The sequence below is a fragment of the Sphaerodactylus townsendi genome, linkage group LG04, assembly GCF_021028975.2.
Source record: "Sphaerodactylus townsendi isolate TG3544 linkage group LG04, MPM_Stown_v2.3, whole genome shotgun sequence".
Classification (NCBI taxonomy): Eukaryota; Metazoa; Chordata; class Lepidosauria; order Squamata; family Sphaerodactylidae; genus Sphaerodactylus; species Sphaerodactylus townsendi.
This window is the reverse complement of record NC_059428.1, coordinates 70585894-70612256: the sequence shown is the minus strand read 5'-3', so window position 1 is coordinate 70612256 and position 26363 is coordinate 70585894. Positions and strand designations below refer to the sequence as shown.

Here is a 26363-nt window from a genome sequence, read left to right as displayed (position 1 = left end):
AGCAGCACACACCCAGAGTGTTTTCCAGCTGCAGCATGTGAAGCAGCCCAGAACCAACTTATTTCAGACCAGGCTTTTTTCATTTTTACTCTTTCCCACTAGATGTCACTATAGATTGTTGTTGCATTAAAAACTAGGCACTAGTTCTCAGTGTCTGTTGGGCTTGGTTGTTCCATTATCTGAAAGTCTTTATTGTGCCTCAGGACTGGGCTACACCAGCATTCATTTTCACCTACCATTGTGTGTACCCCATAGCTTCTGTTAAATTGGCATAAACCCAACTTTCTGTCAAGGAGAATTTTCAAGGGTTTCCTTTGGAAAAAGTATAGTTATTGAAGCCCATCAAAGTTTGGTGTGTTTTGGGGAAAGAGCGTTGTTGAGGGACAAAGTGCTGCTATTCTAGGCAGTCTTGGCCTGATTAAGCCCAAGACACTGGAGCAACAACAGAACATGGGGGAAAAAAGAAACCTTTTCACTGATATATGCCAGTAAACTGAAGGGAAGACAGGCAGTGGTGTTTTTTGAATATAGAAAGTGATATGAGAGAGGCATTGAAATATTGTTTTTACCAGTTTTATCTACTTTACCTAAACCCCTTCCTGAATAAAAAGGATCTGTACCTTATCTAGAATGTCCTTCCATAACGTGCTGTTTGTGGGTGGGGTGGGCTTTCTTTGAAAAAAATTGGGAAACTGCTGCTGCTGGTTGCTTGATTATTTGTAAGGCCAAGGTGCCAAGAACTTTTCTCTCTGTTTTGTCCCATCCATGTTGGTTCCAGTTATTTTCTAGCCCATATCACAGTTCTGGTCTTGATCGATAATGCCTTAAATGGCTTGATCCATAGTATTCCCTAAACCAAGCGCTGCTTTGTCCCGGACAGAAGGATTGGGTGGTGGGATATTGAATTGTTTTTGTGTGTGCAGAAGAGACAGTGTAAGTGAGTGAGACAGAAGGAGAATGTATGGGTGTATTGTCTGATACCATGAGGATACAGTCAAGTGTGGTTTCATCACATGAATGCTATCTCAGGAAATCTCCATCAGATAATTAACTGAAATATGAAATTAATATTATCACAGAGCACAGTTATAGCAACAACAAAACAATAATAATCTCTTTCTCAAATTGTACTGATGGTAATTTAATGATGTTTTACAGCCTAAGCATAGTTTCCTTCTAAGCCTATTGCCTTCAGTGAGAAGGGTGCTTAGGATGGCTGTGTAACTAATCAAAGGAAAGTGATGAAGGCAGCAGGAGTCTGCACCAATATAACTCAACTTAGCTAGGTTAGAAATGCAATTACAAGAGAAATGCTTAACTTTTACTATTTTGTTGCAAACTTGGCTGCACTGCATTCTTAATTTTGGATAATCATAAAAAATCTGAAAACATTTCACTTATGCTTGAAATACAGGTGCTATAGAGGGTCTTACTATAAGAGCCTAATCCTAAAGAGAATTCAGGAAAGAACTGTGGACTGACTTTGAAATATTGTTGAACCTGGGAAAAATCCAAGATTATGTATAGTTTAGTTGTCCTGAAGTATAATTCTCCAGTTAAATGCATCATTTGATCCATGAGTTAGCATATTTACTGGAGGGGCAACCATTTGCCATCGTTTCTCCTCTTTAAATTCTTCACAGAAACACATGCCTAGTGATGGTATCTATTAAAGGAAAGAAGATATCAAGGGGGAAGGTTGGTTAGTACAAGCAAGGAAGTCACTTCATATGGCATGGCATCATACTGTAATTGAATAGTTTTCATTACCCAAGAGAGCTTAAAGAGAAATCATTTGAGATTATTTTACGGAACTGATAAAGGATTACCAATACTTGGAAAATGTGTCTGAAGAGGCTCATGGGATTTGCTAATTAGGCTAGGAGTTTATTTCTTGAGATAATGTATTGAAAAGATTCCATAGGTCACTAAAGATTCTGCATGCCAATCGATATGACTGAGAAGAAGAGTATCCAATCTTTAAGTATTATGCACAGAATTGTGGGGAGGGGGCAACCATAAGTCACAAAGCTGCAGTATCATGCTTTATGCCTTACCTTTCGAACAAGCTGTGCAATGTCGCCACTTCCTTTGGCAGGAAGACCCAACAATGGTCGAGTGAAGGAATCCAAGGATGAACCATGGCCCACAATCAGGATGATGCCTGTCATCAGAAATGTGGATTCTGAGTGCAATATATTCAATCCTAAACAGGGCTATTCAGAATCCTACACAGGTCTATTCAATGCGGCTTACTCTCAGGAAAGTGTTCCTAGGATACCATTGCAAATTTGCATTAGAAAGTCAGCATCATTTAGTGACTAGATTAGAGTCTTGTGGGATTCCTGGGTTAACTCTCCACTGTAGCAGGAATATGAAGTGTTTTATTCAGGGAATGACATACATTAAAGAAACAGAATTGCTCTTATAGTGAGGCAAGATGTAGCACAGGCAGTTAGGGGCTACAATGCAAAGTGTGACTGAATACTATTAATCAGATGTCATAGAAAGCCTATCAATATTGCCATCATTCAAGTTTATGCCCCAAATACAGATGCGGATGAGGAAGAAACGAAAAGCTTTTATATGAGTGTCCAGGAAGAAATTGATCACACACCTGAACAAATGTATTGATTATCCTAGGTGACTGGAAGACAAATGTAGGAAACAAAGCAGAATGAATCGAACATTGTTGGAAGATTTGGTCTAGGAGCAAGGAGCTCAAAATGGAGCAGGACAGCAGCTCATACAATTCTGTGAAGATAACAATCTTCAATTTGTATGCATATTTCAGACAAACAAACAAATGATTGTATATGTGGATATAATCAGATGGCTGCTACAGAAATCAAACAGATTGCATCATCAGAAGCCTAAAATGGAGAAGTTCTGTTCTCTTTTCTAAAACAAGACCTGGAGTCAATTGTGATACAGAGCCATGAGGTAGAAAAGATTCTTAAATGTAACAATGTGTTGCTGGTGACCAAGACAAAGTTAATTCATGCCACGCTATTCCCCATTACTAAGTATGGGTGTAAAATTGGACAATGAAGAAAGAAGGCAGGAAGAAGATTGATTCATTAAAAATGGTGTTGCAGAAGAGTTTTGTGGACAAATAAGTGGGTTCTAGATCAAATCAAGCTCAAACTGTCTATTGAAGCTAAAATGATTAAACTGACGCTACCATAATTTGGTCATTTTATGAGAAGACAAGCTCACTGGAAGATAAAAATGCTAGGAAAAGTTGAAGGCAGCAGGAAAAGAGAACGATCTAAAATGCAATGGATTGGCTCTATAAAGAATGGCCATCTGGTGGCATGATGGGACATTTTAGAGGACATTAATGCATAGGGCCCCCATAAATGTGAAGCAGCTTGATGGCACTTAACATATACAAACACACACAGCATGAAGTTGTCCGAGTGATGCCCTTTTATGATTGTGAGCATAAAATGGGGATGGAGAACAATGCTCACTACTGAGTTCCTTGGAGAAAGGTGTGTATCCCGGGAATCCTGGATCCAGAAAAGTTTTCTGGGGCTACAAGTTCCCCTGAGTTTGTGAGCAAGTGGAGTCAGTGACTGGATGTCCAGATCAGATCCAGAGAGAGAAACAGAGAGAGAGAATTGGATAATCTACAACTATTTATTATACCACAAAGCAAACTGAAAAGAAACATACATACCAGTTATATCTGAGTAACTGCTATATACACCTGCGTTCTTATTACTCTTACTGTATAATGCATTATCAATTTATTTTAGTGTAGCTGCTATGTAGGTTTCTTTTCAGTTTGCTTTGTGGTATAACAAGTAGTTGTAGATTATCCAGTTCTCTCTCCAGATCTCATCTGGACATCTAGGCACTCAATCTATCCCACCCATGAACTCAGGGCAACCTGGAGTTCCAGGAAACTTTCCTGGACTCAAAATTCCCACAACAGCAGGCTAAATTACACTAGGCAAATACAGATGTTTTGGTATATTTGAGGCCTATGGGGACCCAGAAATATTTACATGAATTTTTAAAAATAGTTGAATAAGTGATATTTGGCAGGAGGCTGTTATTCTAGCACATGGAAGAGAAGTTCATATAGCATTCCTCTGCTGATGATTCTACCACTGAAGGTACAAAGTAGTGAAATCAAAAGATTCCGTAGAATTACCTTCAGATGAACAGGAGCCAACAATCTGTTTGATATTTATTGAGCATCTGTTAACATAGTCCTCATAGCTTTCAGATGGTATCAGAGAAGAAAGAGGAAAATTACATCTGTTAATGAAATAATTCACTTGGTTAACATTTGTTGATATGTTGTATAATAAACATGGGGGCTGGAACATTTCCAATCACAGCAACACCTCTGAATCCATTTGGTAGGCCTCATCCAATTGTCATTCTCTATCTACAGCCAATATTTTATGTGTTCTTAGTGGGCTTCAGAGTGGGTGTACTGAACTGCCCTTGCCATTGAAATGGATGACACCTCCCCCTCTCCCTCCCCCACTAATTCTTCTCCCTCATTCTTGGCAGCTCCCATAGCCTCTCCCGCTTTTTACTGCTTCCTTCTCTCCTTCTTACCCACCAGCCAACCTTTAACTTGCCCTGCTTCCCGTCCCTCCCCTCGTGGCAAATTCTCCCCAGGAAAAGTCTGCCCCAGTTGTGCTGGCAGACTGGGCTACCACATGGCCTGTTCTGGTTGTGTGGTCAGTGAGCCTTTGGTGAGCAGTGCTGGGTCTGTCCCTGCAAGTCCTCCTCCACCAAGAGATATGACATGGGAACAAGATGGGATAGAACATAGAAGAACAACACAGAGAACAGAACAAAAACAAGCACTCTTGTTTTACTCTGTTCTCTGTGTTGTTCTTCTGTGTTGGTGCTTTATTTTGGAATTTTTTTACATTAAAATCACCTTGTATAGTTTACTTAATTGTTTTGGATTTTGGCCAGTGGGCATAGTGCAATAGTTGATGCTTAGATTTTTCACATTGCCCCCATTGTTGTATCTATTGTAGAGAAATCTCCCTTATCTGCCTCAGCTCCATTTCGCAGATCTGTTAATCATATCCTCTATTCTGCAGTTTGGAATTAGATAAATTAAATTGGTGAACTGGCATTGTAATTGGCATTAGAGCCTCATGTAAAACTGGAATAGTATGCTATATTTCACAGTAATGTTGTCAGAATTAATGACATAAACTGTAAATTGCCAGTCTGAAAGTTCTATGCAATTTGATAGAATTATCATTGGTAGGATTAGTTGCCATAAAGTGCCTTATGGCCAATAGCATAGTAGGCATTTTAAGAGGAGTAGACAGTTTTATTATGAATTTATTAGTGGCTGTTAGCCAAAATAACCTCTGTTTTCAGAGGCACCATGAATATTCTATAATATGACTCCAGGAAAAAAGTACATTACTACACCAGTCTAGTTCCTGCTGATATTTCCTGTTCTGTTTGTGGTTTTGCAAATTTTCAAAACTGCATTAAACCACAAAATTGCTTTGCCATAAAAGGTAAGGAGCTGTTTACAAATATAGATTTTCTCTGCCTTGGCTTCCAAACTGAAGTAGAATAATAGAATGATAGAGGTGAAAGAAGCCATACAGACCATCTAGTGCAACCCCCAGTTTTGTTTTGATTTTGATTTTAAGAACTGCCATATAATGTGCTGTAAATGACATGTTTTCTGGTTTCCTTCCTCCTCAATGCATACTTCCCTGGACCTGTTTTACAGCAATCTTTTTGGAAGGAAAGCAATCCAAGTTGCTGTGCTTTTACCATTTATTATCTCCCCACTAATGGCTCTTCTCTGCAAATGGTTGGTCTCTGAGCATTTCTTAGGAAATGGTTTGCTGCCACTGAATACAGATTATATGGTGACATTAAAACTGTTTTTAAACTGCCATTTCCCATAAACATTTTTTAAATAACTTCTCTTCATCTACGTTTATCCTATTTCCAGCAGTTTATCCTGTTTCTATTTCTATTAAATAGAAATGCCCACAAAGTCCACAAGAAGGGCATGAAGGCAGCAGCCTGTATCATAAAAACAGTTGTTTAGTTGAGTAGAAGCAAAAGAAAGGGTTATTATCAGACTCTTGTATCCCATTCTAAAACCAATGGTTACATACTGGATTTGTGCTACCTGAGTCCATTTATGCATGTGTGGTCTCCTTGTGCTACCTGAGTCCATTTATGCATGTGTGGCCTCCTTCGATTTCAGCATACTTTCCCTTGCAGTTAGATTCTCATTTATGCACACATTTCCGCCTCTTTAGAACTGACCCTGTAATCAGATTTGAGAATCCCTACATTTTATGAATCCTCTGTAGATACACGTTTTTCTCCTCTGCAGGGAAAGCAAAGGAGACCAGCATGCATAAAGGTTTCCCCAGTTTTTTTCTCCACCTCTCACTGCTTTCTCCACAGCAGTTCCTTCTACTCCATGGCCCACCTCCCTCCCATGCATCCTCCATTTTGTGAAAATCAAAGTTTTGGGGAGGTTCATGCAGGGGAATTCTTTTTAAAAAAACAAAAATTCACACTGCAGTCTATTGATGGTGTGTTGAAACAAAGCCACTGGCATAATGCCCATTGGGCAAGGTGGGCAGCTGCCCAGGGCATCACTTTGTGGGGGGCATCAAAATGCTGGGTTCGTTTTGGGGGTATTTTTAGGTTTTTAGGTTTCGGTATTTTTAGGTTTTGGGTTTTCCATTTTTGGCCTGCAGGGGGCGAAGTTTTTAGGCTAACGGCATCAAAATTTCAGCGTATCATCAGGAGACTGTACTTATGCTACCCCCCCAAGTTTGGTGAGGTTTGGTTCAGGGAGTTCAAAGTAATGGAGTCCCAAAGGGGGTGCCCCTATCCCCCATTGTTTCCAATGGGAGCTAATAGGAGATGGGGGCTACAGTTTTCAGGGTCCATAACTTACTCCCCCCTGAACCAAACTGCACAAAACCTGGGGGGTATCATTAGGGCAGTCTCCTGATGAGACCCTGAAAGTTTTGAGACTGTGCCTTCAGAAATGTGCCCCCCTCCAGCCTGCAACCCCCATTGACAGCGATGCAGAAAACTCAATGCAGAACAAAGATTCTTGGGCAAATTTCGGGATGTTCTTGCAGGGAGGGAATTCTTGGACATATCAGCACCAAAATTTCAGGGTACCATCTGGAGACTGCCCTGATGATACCCCCCATGTTTGGTGCAGTTTGGTTCAGGGGGTCCAAAGTTATGGACCCTCAAAAGGGTAGCCCCCATCTCCTTAGCAAAGGGAAGCTCCCATCTCCCCCTAAACCAAGCCTTTATTGGCATAGGGCCTTTCCCCACTTACCTTAAGCCCTGCGCTACTCGAGGAGAGTAGCGCGGGGTCCCTCGGCACTCGCCACTGAGAGGGGCGGCGACAGTGCAACCGCCCTGAAACTGCTGCTGTCGCGCCCCTCAGCGCGCAGCATCCCAGGCACTCTTTTTAACAGCGCCTTTTGATGGCCCTGCGCAGAGCGCGGGGTCGTGGGGACGGCTGGGCGCGCGCCTGGGATGCTGCGCGCTGAGAGCAGCGTGCGGCATAGACAGGAACAACGAGAGTGGGGAAAGGCCCATAGACAACAGTACAACAACAATAAAAAAGGATTAAAAAGCATATACAATACAGGAAATAAATGTTAGGTCGAAGGAAATCTACTGGCGTTTAGTAATTTCCAGGAGAAAGTCTGCCATTATCATACAGAGAGAAGGATCAGGATTGTCCAACAAGTAGTGTAATCTAATTAAATCGGGGAGATCGGGTAAATGTAAAGGAGTAAGATTCACATACTTGGATCTGATTTCCTTGAATCTGAGACAGTGTAGTAATTGGTGGGCCAGAGATTCAACTGAGTCATCATTACATGGGCACAATCTTTTAGCCTTTTCTTGCTTATTAAATCTGCCATGTAACAAGGCAGAAGGCATAACATTAAACCTGGCGAGCATTATGGCTCTCCTTTGAGCAGGGTTTATTAAGCAATACAGGTAGTGTGCCAAGTGGGAGAGAAAAATACAGGGGGGAGCACGTTTTCTTGGCTGCGGTGATTAGGGTAGAGAACTCTCTATCCAATAGTTGACCTTTTAATTTTCTATAAGCTTCTAAATAGGACAAAGGGCAAAGTGAATCCACTGACAGTCCAATAGAGGCCATTTTTCTTCAATTATGGAAAACCAGGGGTTGGAATGGGTGTCAGAGAGCAGATGGTGGACCAGGGAATTACAGTCTGAGAGAAAGTGAATTCGCAGCCAGAATCTAAAAGCCCTCAGCCAAGAGGCTGATTCCAAGGAGTTTTGACCTAACTCCAGACAAAGGGCTGCATAAGGCATGCAATTTGGGGATTAGCTCCCATTGGAAACAATGGGGGTGGGGCACCCCCTTTGGGAGTCCATAACTTTGGACTCCTTGAACCAAACCTCACCAAACTTGGGGGGTAGCATAAGGACAGTCTCCTGATGATACACTGAAATTTTAGTGCTGATATGTCTAAAAATGAACCCCCTGCCCGCACCAATGTCCTGGTGCAAAAAAAAATTGGTCGTGGTGGAGTGGCCGCCCATGGGGGGGGGCATCCAACTCAGGTTTTGCCCAGGGCTACAGTTTGCCTCGTTATGCCCCTGACCAAAGCTCACTTAGTTGAGAAAGTACACTCAAGCTTCCCAACTGACAGGTTTCCCTAAGTACAATACTGGAAGGAGAAGAGGGAGAAATGGGAGGATGTTTTCTGTGGAATACAAGAATTATTGCACTGCAACCACCCTGCTGGATTCAGAGGACGAGGAGGGGAAAATGACATGACATTTTCTCTGAAGTGCAAGAGCAATCATGCTATGATTGCCCTGCTGAGTACAGAGGGGAAGGAGGCGGCAAGGGGGAGGGGGGGAAGAGGAATGGAAGGCATTTTCTGTGGTATGCCTGTTGCTGAAAATCTCCTGGTCTGCAAACTATTGATAAACCAGACAGCCTCAAATAAAATCTTTAAAAGCTGGCAGGCAACTTCCAGAATGCACAACAACAAAGGACACTGGAGGGTAAAATGGCAGGTTGGGCTGCATTTTGAGCAGGGGGGGGAGGGGCATAACAACAAAAAAATAGGGGAAAAGGATAGTACAAAACAGAAAAAACCCATTGTGAAGCAAAGATTGAGGATCAACTGCCTATCAATCACACAGTAAATGGTATGTGCACAAATGGCCTGAAATACAGATTACTCCATGGCTTAGTGAAGCTTAGTTTTGCCAGGCTTCTCTCACAGGATGCCACAAAAACTGCAAGAAGGCATAGTATTAGGTTGCATATTTCAGAATCAGCCTTCTGGTACCATTTAGCTTCTGAACCAATAAATAGATGTGGGGAGTATATGGGATGAAGTCAGGAGGGTATGCCAACCTTTAATTCACTACAAAGTGAAAGTATTTAATTATCTGGTTCAGTGTTGTTTATTTGTCTTAGGTCACTCATCATAACATTTATTTATATGCATATTCTTTTTTTATATTTAGACACCATCCTAGTAAGACACTAAAAATGTAGTACTTGCTTGTATGTAGTATCTACACTGTATTTGGCCTCTGCCAGTTCCTTCCATGTCATAAAAGAGGGAGCAATTGTGCTTGTTTCCCATTTAGTCCATTCAAAGAGACCAGGTTCTATACGAATCTTAGCTTTCTGTTCCAGCTGAAGACCTGCAATAATACCGAAAAAAAATTCAACAGAGGAACTCATTCAAAACCCTGGACTTACATCTGAGTTCTATGCTCAGTAAGTAACAACTACTACTAGTGGGTGTCATTTCAGCCTGTCAATGGATCAAAAAATTATGCTGTTGAAGTTATCAGACACTTTCTTTGCATCTTAAAAAATTAAAGCAGCTTTCTTTTCATCATGTTTCTCCAGATATTCCAAGATCAATACCAATTTGGAGTCTATGGCCCTTTCCGCATGGGCCAAAAGCAGCGGCGGCGGGACGGTAAAACAGCGTTTTGGTGGGGACTGCTCGCACAGGCATCGCTGCCAAATCGCTGCAGCGGTGCCCGGCTTCTGCCAAAATGGTGTTTTTTAATCTCGCTCTGGGAGCGAAGTATTTTGGAAACGCCGGCTTCCATTCGGTGCCATGCGAACAGCACCGAGTGGAAGCCGGCGTTTCTCTCCCAGCCCTCCCAAACGCTCCTTACCTCCGGTCTCCTTCTGTCGCATTGTGCAGGCCAGGAGACATGCCCCCTGGCCTCATTCTCCAGCGTTGTCGCTCTGGCAAGGGGGGGCGTGTCCCCTGGCCTCCACAATGCGAAAGAAAGCGACTGGAGGTAAGGAGCGTTTGGGAGTGTTTTATTTTTTTCAGTTAGGAAGGTGTATCTTTCCTCTTGCACAAAATTCTAATACAGATTTTTTTCAGAGTAATTATATCCATATTATCTATTTTAAATCTTGTATAAAAATGTTGTTAATAACCAGAGGTGGGATCCGAAAGTGGGTTACTAATTATTTGTGTGTGCCGAGAGAGGGTTACTGCTCAGAGAGGCAGCTGTCTTGGGCGAAGAAATTGTATGTCACGTGGGGGGGGGGCAACAATTTCTGAGTGGCCCTGCCCACAAACGCCCACTCTGGACAGTGTGGCCACTGGCCGGCACAAGCCGAGGCTGCCGAGCAGCCTGCAGGCTGATGAGTCACTCTTCCCCTGCCCAGCCCCACCCACAGCCCGCAAGCGCAACAAGGAACGGAACCGTTACCAGAGTATCACTCCCCTCCGCCACTCCAGGCGAGCCGCGCATGCCCAAATCGCCGAGGGAAGCTTTCCCCGTACGTGCACAGATGACGGATCCCACTATCTCACCAATAGGGAGGGGACAGGGGAAGAGTAGGCTCGTTGCTCGTCCGGGAGGAACGCATGCGCATTGAGGCCAACCTTCCATGGCCTCGCGTTCTGGTACCCTCCTTGCTCAGGTTGCTTCCTCTTCCGCTCAGGCGGGAGAACGACAGCGTTGGAGGTTTTCCCCAGGCGGCTTTTTCACTTCAGTGAGTAACTGTTCATCTGCTCAGAGTGCACGCAGCACTAACCTTCCCCTGCAACTGCTTGCCATAGTGATGCTAAGAACAAACTACATTTCCCAGAGGCCTTTGCGACAGAGAGGAAAACAAACTGCACCTGGGGTGCGCATGCCCTGTGTCCTTGCCACAGCCCTGCCCAGGAATGTCCCGCCCCTGGAATGCCCAGCCACGCCCCCGTTGTGCCCCGCCCAGCCCCATTGGCGCTACACCACTGTTTGAATTGCACCACCAAGGGAACCTGTTACTAAAATATTTGTATCCCACCACTGTTAATAACTCCAGCAAGTCATAGACAAGCAAAAGTAAATTTGAGACATCCCTCCTGTTGGGAAGACTCACTTACCTTCTAACACATGATGTGCAGTTTGGATGCAGCGAAGCGCTGGGGAAGAGTATACACAGCTAATGCTCACCTTCTTCTCTAGTAGGGCTTCCCCTGGAAGTGGGGAAAAATAACAGATCGTTCTTCACAAAAAGAAGAGGAGAGGTACACTATCTTCTCACATGTATCAGCTTGATTTTTGCCATGCGGCATCCAAATATCTTGCTTTCACTTGAACTCTTCTACTTTCAATACATAATCTCCTAAATGAATTGTCTTCTTGAATAAAGAAACAATAAAGAGAAACTTTTAGAATCTACACAAAAATTTGATTGAATCATGTAAATCTCATTAAATAATATCTGCCCTAATAATGCCTGAAGATACCCCAGAAAGTTATGATAGCATAGTGCATATTATTTCTATTAGTGTGTGTAACAAGCTTTTTTTTCTACTATGGGAATGCCCACAGCCCCTTAAGATTGTTTTGGGATCTAGGTTCATTTTGAACTATAAACCTTCCCCTCAGTTACCAGATGTTCTACAGGTAGCAAGTCTGTGGGCTTTGGATTCACTGCTGTGAGATCGTGGAGATCACTGAAGCTGAATTAATACATAAACTAACAAGATTTCTCAATTTATAGGTTGGTTTCAAAGGAACAAACCAGCAGCACAAGCCTCCAGGGCAGGCAGTCAAAATGGAAACTTGGCTGAGGCACAGAATTTTAAACATATTATGACTTCAAAGTATAGTTAGACTTTTCTACAATGCTTTCAGGCACAGACTTTTATTGACTAGCCATTAGGGTGGATCCTTTCTCACACACAGGATTCCACCCACACCAGCCTGCCCTTTCCCAACAGTCAGATTAAATTGTACAAGGTCTGCTCGTCATCAGGCCTTACAACTGAGTACTCTCTTCTGTCCCAGAGATAGAGCTAAACTGCTCTGCCACACTACCAGGGAGAGCTACTTTTCACTCTTTTCCCTGAGCCAGACCTGAGCTGTCACTGAGCTGTCTCTCCCTAAGGCAGAATTCCACTCCCTCTTCTCCTGTGTTCCCTTCAACATCTCATCCCACTTTTCGAAGGTTACTGAATGCTGGAGCAGCACTCCTGGGAGCTCATCTAAGTGGAAGATTTTCCCTTCAGGGACAGGACAGCCTTCTGTCCGTCACAATGTGAAATTAAACAATATTTTTTGCTATGTTGTTTGCTTTCATAATAGCACAGTACCATCCAGGATACTGGAAGGGGAAGAATGTGAGGATGAAGAAGAAGAAAAGGAAGAAGAGGAGAAGGAGTTGTATTGGGATACCCCTGGCAAAACTCATCAGTTGTATCATTAGATAAACCCCTTAGCGATTCACAGTCCTATCCTTTGCTTCCTCAAATAGCTTACCTATGAGTCTAGACTGGAATATACCACAGCATGTTAAAGGAGGATCACATTCAAAAAATTTAATGCTGTCCTTGCGGTCTGGTAGACTAGCAGGGAAGTTGAGGTCTGGTTGACAGTACTCACCTGTAACAAGACATAATGCTTTACCACTGGTGCAGAAGCATTTATAGCCAAGTGCACCCACTCTTGTGTCCCTTTTGATCTTGCAATTAAATGATTACCATTACAATATCATTCATTTCCAAAACACACATTTTACCCCATGTTAGCTAAAAAATCATGATATGAAAAAAATGATGCATATTTCAAAAATGTGATTCTTTATTACTTCATGATGATCCCATTTCAAGCTGAAAGAAAACTGGTGGGACTTGGATAGAGAGATCATTTCTGTTTGCAAGGGGCATTTGTGGGAAGTGCACAAATCAATTTTTTGTCATATGCATTATTAACATAATATAGAGTTATGCTTAAGTTCAGTTCAATATTCAGACCCCCAGTCTTACCATCTGCACTAAAACATTGTTGTAACCAGGACTTCCCAAACACCTGATCAACCCTTTCTCCATGGCGCATCACCAATAATCCTCTTCGGTTGGCAGTTTTTGTAGAAAGCTGGAAGAAATTACATTACAGTTTTGCGTATTAAAATGATTCTACTCTTTTAGTTAATCAGAAGTTTAAATAAGCAGGAGTGGAGTTCACGTAGGGTCAGTGGCACTTGTGTCACTGTGAAAATTATGTAGCTTCATTTTCTGAGATACTAAGTTGGCATACCTATTCGTAAGATTCATCAGGATTACTTTACCTGATGGCGGAGGGAGTTTTGTTCATGATAACAATTCAAGAATAGACTTGCCAAATCATACCATCTAAAACAGCCTTCTGTCTTCAGTAGAAATTGACTAGATATCCTTGGGAAACTCAGAAGTGTGTTTAATGTGAAAGATTGCCACTGCATTTGGCAATCAGATATATATTGCCTTTAAATATGGATGCTCCATTAATTTCCATGGCTAATAGGTACAAACATGGATGTGATGTTACATATCTTGATATGCTTCATAGCTTCAATCAATGTGTATTCATTCTACTTAACCATTTCTTTCTTTTATGGTAATTTCATTGAAAAAAATACAGTATCCTTTTTACATACCTATGGATTAAATGCATTTATCCACTTAACATATATTGTATGAATTGGCCATATAGTTTGGAGAATATATTTTTTATTTCTGAAAAGGGGGGTTATCCCTAAGCAGATAGGATAACACTATTTCTTTAATCCAGAACTCAAGAGATGAAACAATAAAAACACTGCACCAATGTTTACTTGTGCATAAACCTGTGTTACTGGCAGTGGTGTCTTTGAACACATCAAAAAGCCATGACATTCAAAAGCTGGTTACCTGAACAGTAAGCATTTTGACCACATTTCTCGGCATTGGACTTTGCTCTTTCAATTTAATGTAAGGTTTAGTTTGATTCTTGGGAAGTTGTCCTGATGATGGAATGAACACATATTCTCTGCAAGGAAAAGCTTTATGCCAGTGAAAATGAGTAAAAAGAAAATAAACAATTAAGAATACGAGGCTTATGCCTCCTTGAAGTCAGACTCAAGATTCATCCTGAATGGAAAGACACTTACAAAAGACCATATAAGGCATCTCTTGTGAAATCATCTCTGCCTGATGAAAAGTTATGCAGCAATAAATCTTTAATGTTGGATCCAAAGGTGCTAGTTTATAAGCAGAAGTCAGTGAGGAGCAGATACCCTGCTTTGCAACCTGCATTGTTCCAGTGGTCCCCTGACCTTCAGGGTGATACAGGGACATTCAGAAGAGAGGGAGAAGTGAGAAAGTTATGTTTCCTCAGCAGTGTTCTGATCAAAGACACCATCCTTAGTTTTTAAGGTGCCATAAGACTCTATATTGTTTTGGGTGCAACAGACCAACCTGACTAGTCCTCAAGAATGCAGCCTTTGTAAAGAAAACTAAACTCATAGGACTCCTTGGATTGACAATATTTCATGTATTATTGAAATAATTCTTACTCCATGGACTCATACCATATCATATTTCCAGATTCCCAGAATCAAGAAGTTTCAGGGGCACCTTTAACAGGACCATTTTCCTTATGAGGAAGGAAACATACACATTGTACGCAGGAGAAAAGGTGAGCACCTGGACAGGTGAGCTGATCTCTGATAATTGTCCTCAATGTGGTCTTTGTTCAGAGACTATTACCAGAGATGTGTGTACCTTTCCTGTTCTCAAATAAAAAATTTCTTTCCCTCTGACTCCAAGAGAGTCTATTCTCAGGGATATCTGAATCATTCAAGGTTAACAGCAACACTGGTGTAATTATGTTGTTCCTTAATAGTGTCAGGCAGATTAACTGACTTTGTTCTTGCCAAACCTAGTCAAACCAAGAAACAGCATGCTGTGAGAGTATGCTCCACATTTCTAGGCCTGCATCTACCAACCAATTGCCCAACTGGTGGTGGAGGCAAGGAAGGAAATTGCAGGGCTCATTTTAGAAGAGGAAGCTAGAAAATGGAATTTCTAAACAATGTCCAGTTAATGATGGATGGTTTTAAAAATCATTTGAAAGGGTTTTAATTTATCAAATAATTCTATCATTCAATTAAACATTTCAGGCCTATTTATTTTGCATTATTTACTTTGCTTCTATTAATTGCAAGGAGCTGCACAACCCCACCCCCACCCCCCTTGGCTACTGGAAATCCTAGTGAGCCCTTTTTTGCCCTAGGTATTTTCATCATGGATTGCCTACACACTTTCGATTTTGTCTTTACAATCATAAGGGCTAGAACCTTGTCTTCTTAAAAGGTAAAAGGGCAGATTTTCAAAATATTGAATTCTGCATAATGTCAAACTATGATTTTCCTACTACATAATTACAGAATATATATTGTATAATGAAGAGGTTTTTGCATAGGGCTGCCTAGTATATTTTTAATCCTGCTCTTCCTCCAAAATCTCCAGCCAGCAAACATATGGCAAAGGATAATAAGACTCTCTTGCTATCTTATTATATCAGCAGAGACATAAATTCAATGAAATTAACAATGGTGCACATGTCTCATCAAGAAATCTGGAGTGGAATAATACTAACCTGTGCTTGACCCAGGTATCAGACTCATTGGCTTTCTCTGTGTAATTTTCAGGAAGAAATCCCCTACCCCCAGTTCTGTGGGAGATGCCAATAACCCAGCCATTACAAGCTTCACTCTGTTGTGCTCGGTCAACATATATAAAATCCCCAGCATTTAGCATCAGTTCGTCAATATTCTGAGGTTTATACTGGAACAGTGCCCTCAAAACCTGGTAAAATATATGTTTAATAAAGACAGTAAAAATAAGACATAGTTTGTTAAAGCCCGGAATAAGCCAAAAGTGTGCTTTGCATTTTCACTTCATTTGCAGCAAACTTTTCACTTCAGGAATGGATATGAAAAGAATAAGCAAAATCATACAAAAGAAGGTTTGAGTAATTTCAACTGAAGTTATTGACAAAAAGGCAATATGATTCAGGCCACAGTGAGAAAGCAAACAAATTGTACTTGTAGGAGGAAAAAAACCTTGGTACTGAATTGAAGACATGCTTCTGTTTATGAGCAATATGGGGCAATTCACATGCCAGATAATTCATATGATAATAATTGCAGTTGCCACTTGATGCACTCATTACATGCTTATGGCATGTCATCAAGGGATCAAGTGTGTTATCATATTGGGAAATTATCCATTAGTGAGAATCAAACAGATCTAATGCTTTCATCAAATGTATGTGCATCTTCAATTCTGTATCTTCAGCATCTTCAAGAGCAATGCTGGATGCTGCTTTTGAGAATAAATTAAAACATTCCTGTGATGAAGGCTAAATTAAATCTTCATTTGAGAAAGTATCCACTTCTAAGGTATTGCTAATTGTGTTCGTTTAAAAGTCCAGAAAACCTCTTTAACATAAAAAAATTAAATACTGATACTAAACGTTTAAAAATTTTTTAAAAAAGAGAGGCCAGTTGGGCTATTTATTACAAAACTATTATCTCTGAAACAAAATACACGTAAACCAGTAATTTCCAAACAGTATACTGGTCACACTTTGACTGAACTGGTTGAATGCCATGCAAAATAACAAATGTAATAATCAAAGGATCCAGTGAGCACAAAGGGCTCAGTCCTAGAAAAGAGGTTGCCTGCTGTATCTCTGCATGCTCTGCTGTCTTGACTTTGTTGTGTTACAATCAGCTTCCACTTAGTAATCCTGCAATCAACAACTCTTGATGCAGACATGCAGTAGAATTACTTATCCTGAGAAAGAGCAGCTTGTTACAATTCTACGTGAATCTGTCTCTAGACTTGCCTCCTTCTAATCAGGAGGTACAGCAAAAGCAGTCATTCATAAATAAACACATTAGCTTGATCTTCAGGAAGCAGTAATTCTTGTTCTTCCACACACTAAAAGTAAATATATTGGGGTAAAAATGGGAAATGTGCCTCCAATCTTAATTCAGAAAAAGTGTGACATAGCAGCTTAACATTTGAGAAAAATTGCATTAAACAATACTCTAAGGTAGTGGTTCTCAACCTGAGGGCTGGGACCCCTTTGGGGGTCAAACAACCCTTTCACGGGGTCGTCTAAGACTCTGCATCAGTGTTCTCCATCTGTAAAATGGATAAATGTTAGGGTTGGGGATCACCACAACATGAGGAACTGTATTAAAGGGTAACGGCATTAGGAAGGTTGAGAACCACTGCTCTAAGGAATGTTGATATTGGAGGCCTTTCCTCTGCATCAGTAACTGAGGGTTCTTTAAAAATACATTATGATTTAATGAACCCAACCAAAAGAAAGGATATTGTTCCTCCCCCCCCCCCCAAACAGGACAAAGTAATTCATTTCTAAAACCCATCAATTCCTACTTCATTTTTCAAAGCCAGATAAAGATATTTTAATGACACACCTGATAATGTACAAAACGCATGTCTCTAGAATACAGGGTTGCTGTCCAGTGGCAACTCTGTTTAGGATTGATTGATATGGCCAGTTCTTCCAAAGTCTTTTGATGATGGGGATAAAATTTGTTGGCCAATGTGAGGTGGAGCTGTTTTGTTGAAGGTTTCACTTGGCAATCTACGACAATACAAATATCCAACGACATTGCAGAATGAGATTATCTTTAGACGAGCCATAAAACCAGTTGTGTGAGAAAATATAATGGGCTCCCTGTCTCTATCCCAATTCTCTCTTCTCCATGTTTCTGCCACCCTACCAGCTTTTGCTCTCTTTCTGGTCACCTACCCCAGCTCTCTCTTCCTCTTTCAGCCTCTCTCCAGCATTCATTCTCTTTCTGCTCCTACTCAAACTCGGGTCCCTTCCGCACATGCAAAATAATGCATTTTCAAACCACTTTCACAACTGTTTGCAAGTGGATTTTGCCATTGAAAGCAGTTTGAAAGTGCATTATTCTGCATGTGCGGAATGAGCCTCTCTCCTCCCCCCAGTCCAATTCTTGGCAGTGCTCTGGGTGGATGTGGTGAGGCCTCCCCCCCCCCATAGACCTGCTCTCACCTCTTTAGCTGGAGCTGTTTGGGGTGCAGCAAGGACTTCCCCCTCCCCTCCAAACACCCTGGGCAGGGGTAGCCTTATCAGACTTGGCTGCTGGTGCTGGGCTCACTACTGACTGCCTTGAGAGTTGACTCAGGCAAGGAATAGGACAGCCCTGCAAGAACTGCAGAGCTTTATGAAGTGTTACTGACTGAGTGAGAAGGACTCTGGGAATTATATTTATGTCAGTCCCTCTGTACTTAAGAAATGATACCTTCTAGACTACATCTCCCAGAGAACTTTGCTTTTTGGGTTCATTGTCAGGAACATGGTGCTCAATTCTCCAGTTTTCAGCAGTTTACACAATAGCTTTGGTTCAGTGACTTTAATACACAAATAGAGGCTCCAACCTGCTTATAAGATTTGCTTTACTATCAGACAAAAGGAATTCACGTGTAATGGAGATTTCCATGCAGGATTCCCTACCCCCTTTGAAATAGCAAAGGCAGACTCTGCTCATATGTGCACACATGGGAGTTTTGAAACAGGCTAAACCTAAATGTGACAATAATTTCTTTCAATGTACATTAACAGATTTACCTGCTAAAGTTGTTGCCTCTGAGGCGAATGCTGCAGCAAATGCTTTGATTGTATTTGCTGGCCCATCACTAACAAAAAAGCCAATGTAGCTGCTGGATGCATGCAGTGATAGTGATATGACTGATGGAAAACAGATTGAAAACCTGTCACCGGCTCTTCTTAAAGCTTCGTACAAGCCATCAACTTTTTGGTCTTCACACTGAAAGAAAACCAGTTGAATCAATTAGACTTTTAAAGAAGTATCCTGCTTCAGGTTGATTCATAGTATTATATGTGTTTTAGTGAGGGTATAGGGCAAAGAGCAAGTTGCTGGTATAGATTAAAAATGCAGAAAGTGGGCAGTAACTTACCTTAGACTAGAAGAAAGAGAATTCCTCCTTCAGGAAAACCACTAAAGTTTAAGGAAGCTTTTTAGACTGGAGGAGGGCTTCAAATACCCACCCTGAGACTATTGTAAAGAGTGGGGAATACATCAAAATCATCATCTTCATCTTCATCTTCATCATCAACACCATTCCAGGGGTGCTGTTGGCATGGCTGCCACCTCTGAATCAAGGCAGAGCTGTGCGTTTCCCTGCTGGCACCATTTTTCAGCGCCTCCATTCCCCCCACACTCACCTTCCCTCCTTGCCGAGCTCCCCAGGGACAGGGAGGCATGCCCATGCTGCCCTTCAACTCCCGCTCTGGGGCCACATCAGCATGCAAATGGCCCCAGCGCTCTACCGGCATCATATATGCCGGTGGAACGCTGCTGTCCCCACCCATGGAATCTGCCCTGGAAACTACAGGCCAATAACATGCTTGCCTACAATGTTCAAACTGCTCACCAGCATAATAGCGGATACATCATGGAGTACATGGTGATAACAAGTACTCCTGCTAGTAGAGCAAAAAGAGAACAAAAGGAGGAGCAGGGGTACAAAAAAATCAGCACCAGATAGACAAAATGATAATGGAGAACTGCGAGAATCGTAAAATGAATTTGCATATTGTCTGAATCAATTACAAAAAAAGGCATTCAACTTGCTTCCTCACAGTTGGATCATGGAATGCTTGGGAACAATTGGTGTCAGCAAAAACGTTTGAGTATTCACTGAAAAAGCAATGAGACCGTGGAGAACTGAACTGACTTGCAAATGAAAACTATAGAACAGTCAAGGTTAAGCACGGAATTTTCCAAGATGATTCACTATCGCTCTTACTGTTTATCATCGCCAGGATCCCACTAACAGTGATTGTAAAGAAAACAAAGTTGGGATATCAAATGGCCAAAGTCTCAAAAAAACCCTCACATTTGCTTTACATGGATGATTTGAAGCTCTACAGGAAATCAGACACAGAAATCCAGTCACTAGTGAAGACGGCTCAAATATTCAGCACAGACATTTCAATGGAGCTTGGCCTGGAAAAGTATGCCACTGTGGTGATAAAGAGGGGCAAGATCACTGAGAGTGATGACATGGAAATGCCCAGTGGTGGGGCATTCCTGGGCGGGGCTGTGGCAAGGATGCAGCCACTGCGCCGGTCCTTGGGCGGGAAATGAATGCACGCAGGCGCAGGCTGCCACGCACGCCGGTGCACCTCCTGCTAGACTGCTTCAAGTTCTGCGTGCTACTGCTGAGAGGAGGGGCGTAACTAAGGCAAAAATCACGTGGCAAAATCACCAATTAGTAACCCCCTCTTGGCACACACAAATAATTAGTAACCTACTCTCGGGAACCTGTGAGAACCTGCTGGATCCCACCTCTGAAAATGCCTAATGGCCAACATCGTGCAACCAAAGAAAGGCTATAAATACCTGGGCATTTTGCAGCTGGATAATATCAAGCACAAACAAGCAAAGACTATGGTCAGCAGAGAATACACCCAGAGGGCCAGGAAAATTTAGAAATCCAAATTAAATGGTGGGAATACCATCAAGGCCATCAATATTTGAGTCATACCCATCATCAGGTACACAACCACAATCATAAACTGGACACAGACTGATTTTGATACATTAGATAGAAAAACTCAGAAGCTTAGGACACTATGCTTTATAGCATAAGCATTTTTTTATTGTCATTGTGCACGCACAACGAAATTTACACTATACCCATATAGTGATACTGATAGACCATACCTTCTCTGGAGATCTGGTGGCAGAGGGTTAATGCAAGTAAAGCAAACAGTGGAGGAGGAGAAACATGCGTTGGCTGATTATGCAAATGAAAGTCAAGAACAGGAATTGATTGAAGTGAAGAACAGACATTTACTGAAAGCCCAAAGAACTAAACAGGAGTACAGGAAAAATGTGATCAAAACGAGGACTGAAAGCTAGCACAACAAAGCACTGCAGTTAGCTTCTGAAGAAGATCAAGGACAAGGTGGACATTGAAAAGACCTGGCTGTGGTTAACAGCTGGAATTCTGAAAAAGGAAACTGAATAATTGATTTTAGCCACTCAAGGTAAGACCATTAGGAAAAATACAATCAAGGACAGAATCAAAAATCCCCAGATAATGCAAAGTGCAGACTGTGCAAGAAAGCTGAAGAAACTGTAGATCATGTCCTCAGCTGCTGCAAAAAGATTGCCCAGACTGAGTACAAACAGATGCACAACTCAGTGGCCAAAATGATCCACTGGAATTTATGCAGGAATTACAACATTAGGACAACGAAAAACTGGTAGGAACATTATCCAGAGAAAGTAATGGAAAATGAGAAAGTCAAAGTCAACCCAAACTTTCGAATCCAAACAAAGTGTTGGCACATAATGCACCAGACATCACATGCCCCAATGTCCACACTCCCTCAGACTTCTGCTGGCTGCCAATCACTGGCTGGAAACTCTAGGTCTTAGGTTTCCCGCTCACAGTGCTGATGGCTTGCACTGACCCTGTCGAGGGGTTAGGCAGCTGACTTAGCAAAGGCCACTTACAATCAGCTCATCTAAGGCTCAGGCAGCCACTTCTGTGGCAGTGGCTACTCTTAACTGCCCTGTTGATAAGGTTGTTAATCCCTTGCCCCCAGGCCCCATTGCAGTGGTGGCAGAAAAATAAAGGGAGAAAAAAATAAAGGAAGAAAAATACTTTCCAGAATTTGATACAAGAGGAAGTCATAAACTCTAGGAATCACTGGAAACTCTATGGTTTAAGTGTGTGGTGATTCCTAGAGCTGCCCTTGTCACTTCCTGTATCAACTTCCAGTGAGTACATGAGGCTGTATTTGTTTTTTCTTAAAATTATCCCATGATGCTATGCTCTCCACAACCTTCCCATAACCTTCCCACCAGTTGCCTGGCAATTCTCAATCATCTGACTCCTAGCAGTGGTGGTTCATACCAATCTCACTGGGGGTGGTAGTCTGGAGCCCCATCCTGGACTTTCCAAAGTCTCCAGAACATCTAAGACCTCCTCTACTTGGGTTACAAGTTTTGCACATAAAGGCTATATAATCAAAAGAGATCTGGTTGCATTATTGATCCATAATATCACTTCTACCACCATTATTACATTATGAAAGTCTAACTCACTGTAAAGAATTCAGAAAGAGTAATGTGTGGGAAAATGTCCTGTGCTTTGTTTTTTCCACATTGTTGTTTGGTTTCTTCCCAGAATTCCATCAGTTTGTCATTCAAAGGCCCAGTTGGACACAAATACAGGGCATACTCCTGAGGAATTGGATCATCCAAAGAAGGGTCATTGCAATGGGAATGCAACCTGTGAGCAAAAGGGCAACATACAAAGCCAATGAAAAATTCAAATGATGCAAGCAACAAGGTCTCCTGTGTAGCAGTTCTCTTACTCTCAGCAGTACAATCCTGTACAGCCTGGGTGGTTTCTGTTGCTGTTCCATAGGTGGTGGCTGGAGACCTGGGATTACTCCTGATCTTCAGGTAAGTTCCCCTGCTGAATATGGCCTCTTTGGAAGGTGAACTCTATGGTATTATAGCCCATATATCCCTCCCCATCCTCAGTCTTCACTCCCCAAATCATGGGCCAGAGAAGCAATGTCCCATCGGCATACATGATGCTGGTGGAGCCCTGGGGCTTTCGCACCCTGAAGTGTGAGCCGCCCCAGAGTGGCTGCAGCCCATGGAGGTGCCTTTGCACACCTTCCTGGGGGTCGAAGGGCAGCGGAGCACTGCAGGGAGAAAAGGTAAGTGGAGGTGGGGGGGAAATGGAGGCATCGAAAGTGGCGCCTCCAACCTGGTGCTGTTTGTACAGTGCTGGCAGAGAATCGCTGTTGGGGAGAAAAAGCACAGCACTGCCACAATGCAGAGGCAGCAGCCATGTGAACAGTGCCCCTGGAACGGTGTTTTTATCGTTCCAGGAATGCTGTTTTTGGCCCGTGCAGAATCCGCCTAGGTATTTTCCAAACCAGAATTGGCAGCCCTATTCTCCCACTTACCAGAAGAGGAAAAGTTGATACCTTCCTTGAGGTCTTTCAGCAAGACTTTAAAATGCAGCTGTTTAATAGAGCTTATGGGGCAGCTGGAAATTTATAGTAGACAAAAATTCTGGCATATCTGTTTTATTTTTTTGTTTCAATACTGTGTGGTTAAGGTTTTTATGAATGATTATTTTTGCATTCTATTTATTACTGCTGTCACCTGTCTTGGTTCATGACTGCGTCAAGAGAAAGGCAAGGTATGTGTACGTGTGATGAAGTCACTTCTGATTTTTGGCGATGCTATGAATAATGTCCTCCAAAATGTTATATCCACAGCCTTTCTCAGGTTTTGTAAACTGGAAGCCGTGTTGGGTCTTCCTCTTCTCCTGCTGCCTTCCCTACCAATATTGTATTTTTCAGTGACTCTTGTGTTATCTTAATGTGACCAAAGTGCAACAGCATCAGTTTGGTCATTTTTAGCTTCTATTGGGAGAGTTCAGGTTTGATTTGATCTACAACTCACTGATTCATTTTTTGGGTATCCACAGAATCAGCAAAACTCTCCCCCAACACCACATGTCCAATGACTCAACTTTCTTCCTGTCAGCTTTCTTCATTTCCAACTTTCATACCCATACATAGTAATCAGGTACATTATAACACAAATTAACTTGACCTTGATCACCAGTGACACATCCCTTTACTGAAGAATCTTTTCTAGCTTCTTCATGGCAAGCCTCCCCAGTCACAGAGTATATACCAAGTCTGGTTTTATTTTGGAGTATCATCTCCTAGGATGTCAGACTCTGTAGAGGAAAAAACCTAAGCAATGACTTTGATGGATGCGAGTTATACAATTATTCTACCAGACTCACCATTTTGCTGCTTCTTCCACTGTCTTTTGTCCAGTAGCTGCCAAAGCTTTTAGCCTAAGAAAATTGCAATGAACTCACTGTTAGAAAGAAAGATAACAATCGCGTTTCAACTGCCCATGTTTTCTTTCCAGATATTCAGCTTAGTGGAAACTTTTAAAATACAATTTACAACATTAGCTAAATTTAGATTCTTCTCTTGTGTTTGCAAGTTAGTTTTTTTCAACTTTTTAAATGCCATGAATATCACATTTTAGTTGATTAATCATATGATTAACTAATTCTATCATTGCTTATGGTTGCATTTTGTAAGTAGTTACATCAAGACAGACTTCAATTTTTTTAAAAAAATCTGTGGCTCAATTAATTGGGGACACTTTTAAAATTCTGATTACAAGCATGCCAGTAAAGTACAAAAAGTTATGGAGTTGTCAGATACACAAGCTTTAATTGCATTCACTGCAAAACATTTTGTGTTTGGGTTACCATCTTTTTTTCTTACCATAAGCTTGTGTCTTTGAAAAGCAGACTAGCACACACAAGGAAGTAAAGTAAAGTTATTCATATCATATTAACTGAATGTCAGGAAATGTTTACCTGTTTCATTATTTCATGTTAGGCTATGAAACAGAATACTTAGAAGTGTAGCAAATCTATGCATTTCTAGGTTACGTGCCATATGTTTCCCAGTGTAAAAGTGTCCAAGTGTGAAAGTATAATGTAATTCTTATAATGAATATGCAAGTTACCAAAGAGCCATATAAAAAGGTCAGTAAGATCAGGGAAACAATCTAAAATCCTGAACTTGCCACGTTAAGATTTAGATCCAAGCTGTAATCATTTGACATGGACATTGTGATGTCATAACTCAGGAAGCATATTGTGAAAGATAATAGACTGTTTTTCTTCTCTAAACATTTCTTGCTTAACCTGTTTTTGCACTGACTAAGGTCAGCAGCATTCTCTGGATTTTAATGGCGCACAGGTCACTATTATCCTTAGCACTATTATCCTTAGAACTGAATTTTGCTTTCTGCTTCTCATCAATCCCACACTGTACTGCTTCAGGATATTAAATCATTCTAAAACCTGTTTCTGCCAGCTCTTCCTCGGGAGGCATCTCCACTAATGTTGGTCAAGGAGGGTAGAATGAAATACCCTTTCTGAGTCTGTGCTTCAGACCTGCCTTTCAAAATTATTTCATAATGCAGTGAGTTGTTGGTGCTATAAAAATAAAAATCTGGACTGCCATCATGGAAAGACATGATTGGACAACTGCTGAGACCCCCATATCTCAGCAGAGGGGCTACTGCCAATTTCTGGAGCCTCCTAACTCTGCTTTATCCCTTGCTCTTTATCACCACCTGTCTATCCATTTTCTTCTCTGAGGTATCTGGCAGTGACATAAGCAAGGTGATACCAGACCTTCCCTTTACTTGCCCTGGGAACAAGTTCAGCTCAGAGGAAGTGGTTAGTGATAAAGGCAGTAGATTTACCTGAGGGTAGAATTAAGTGCCATTCCAAACCAGATTCTAGAAATGAAATATTCATATTCCCAAAGGCCTTTTAGATTTGGACTTTTATAAACAGACAGGAGACTATGTTGTGAAATAGGTACTCACGCTGTGTGTGCAGGGACCCCAGTTGCCAAGAGAGGTTCCAGTAACGACTGGGACTGGATACTTCTGGTTTTGTACTTGTTCAAAATCTTGGCGTAGAGTGTTGTCTCTGTCTCTGCCATCTCTTTTTTCTTCAGTGAAGTGCATGTAGCCAAATGTACAGAGAAAGAGAGGCAGAGCCTGCTGAGATAAAAAAGCCAAACCTCAAAACCTTCTATGATCTGCTTGACACAAACTGATATCCTGTTTTTACACCAACTTGTGGTTCTTAGAATTGTTAGTGTAAAAAGGCTGAAAGGGAAAAAGAGAGTACAGTTTTGATGTACTAAAACTGGGGGTGGTAGATCTATGTAAACTGTGTATCACATTTGGACTTTGTGCACCCTTAAAATTGCAGGGCCCAGCCATTTATTATATCTGCATTTCCCAAATCAAGATTTCATGTACCTAAAACACTACCTGGATCAGCATGAATGAGATCATAGTATAGGGTAAGGCCTAGTGAGAGCCTCATTTAATGCAGACATCA

The 26363-nt window shown here is 41.6% G+C and overlaps 1 protein-coding gene across 1 annotated transcript; it reads right to left on the bottom strand.

Annotated features, from left to right (window-relative positions):
- Positions 1–1483: 1483 nt before the first annotated feature.
- On the bottom strand, positions 1484–25956 carry UBASH3A (ubiquitin associated and SH3 domain containing A). The gene is made up of 14 exons (XM_048494929.1): positions 25838–25956; positions 24219–24272; positions 22484–22670; positions 18970–19168; positions 17786–17955; positions 15931–16139; positions 14202–14319; positions 13299–13407; positions 12793–12915; positions 11412–11504; positions 9564–9708; positions 4166–4272; positions 2058–2164; positions 1484–1666 (listed from the first exon to the last, which is right to left on the bottom strand). The coding sequence occupies exons 1-14, from the start codon at positions 25954–25956 to the stop codon at positions 1529–1531; spliced, it is 1878 nt and encodes a 625-aa protein (XP_048350886.1). The 3' UTR covers positions 1484–1528.
- Between the last annotated feature and the right edge of the window lie 407 nt (positions 25957–26363).

Bases quoted from the DNA above. Each gene is read 5' to 3' on its own strand.
- UBASH3A (XM_048494929.1), bottom strand. From the start codon at position 25,956: ATGGCAGAGACAGAGACAACACTCTACGCCAAGATTTTGAACAAGTAC. The intron at 19,169-22,483 runs GTGAGTTAGACT...GTTTTCTTTCAG, and splicing joins CTCTTTCTGAATTCTTTACA to TGTGAAGACCAAAAAGTTGA. The intron at 12,916-13,298 runs GTAAGACTGGGG...GTCTTGTTACAG, and splicing joins ACAATGTTTTAGTGCAGATG to GTGAGTACTGTCAACCAGAC.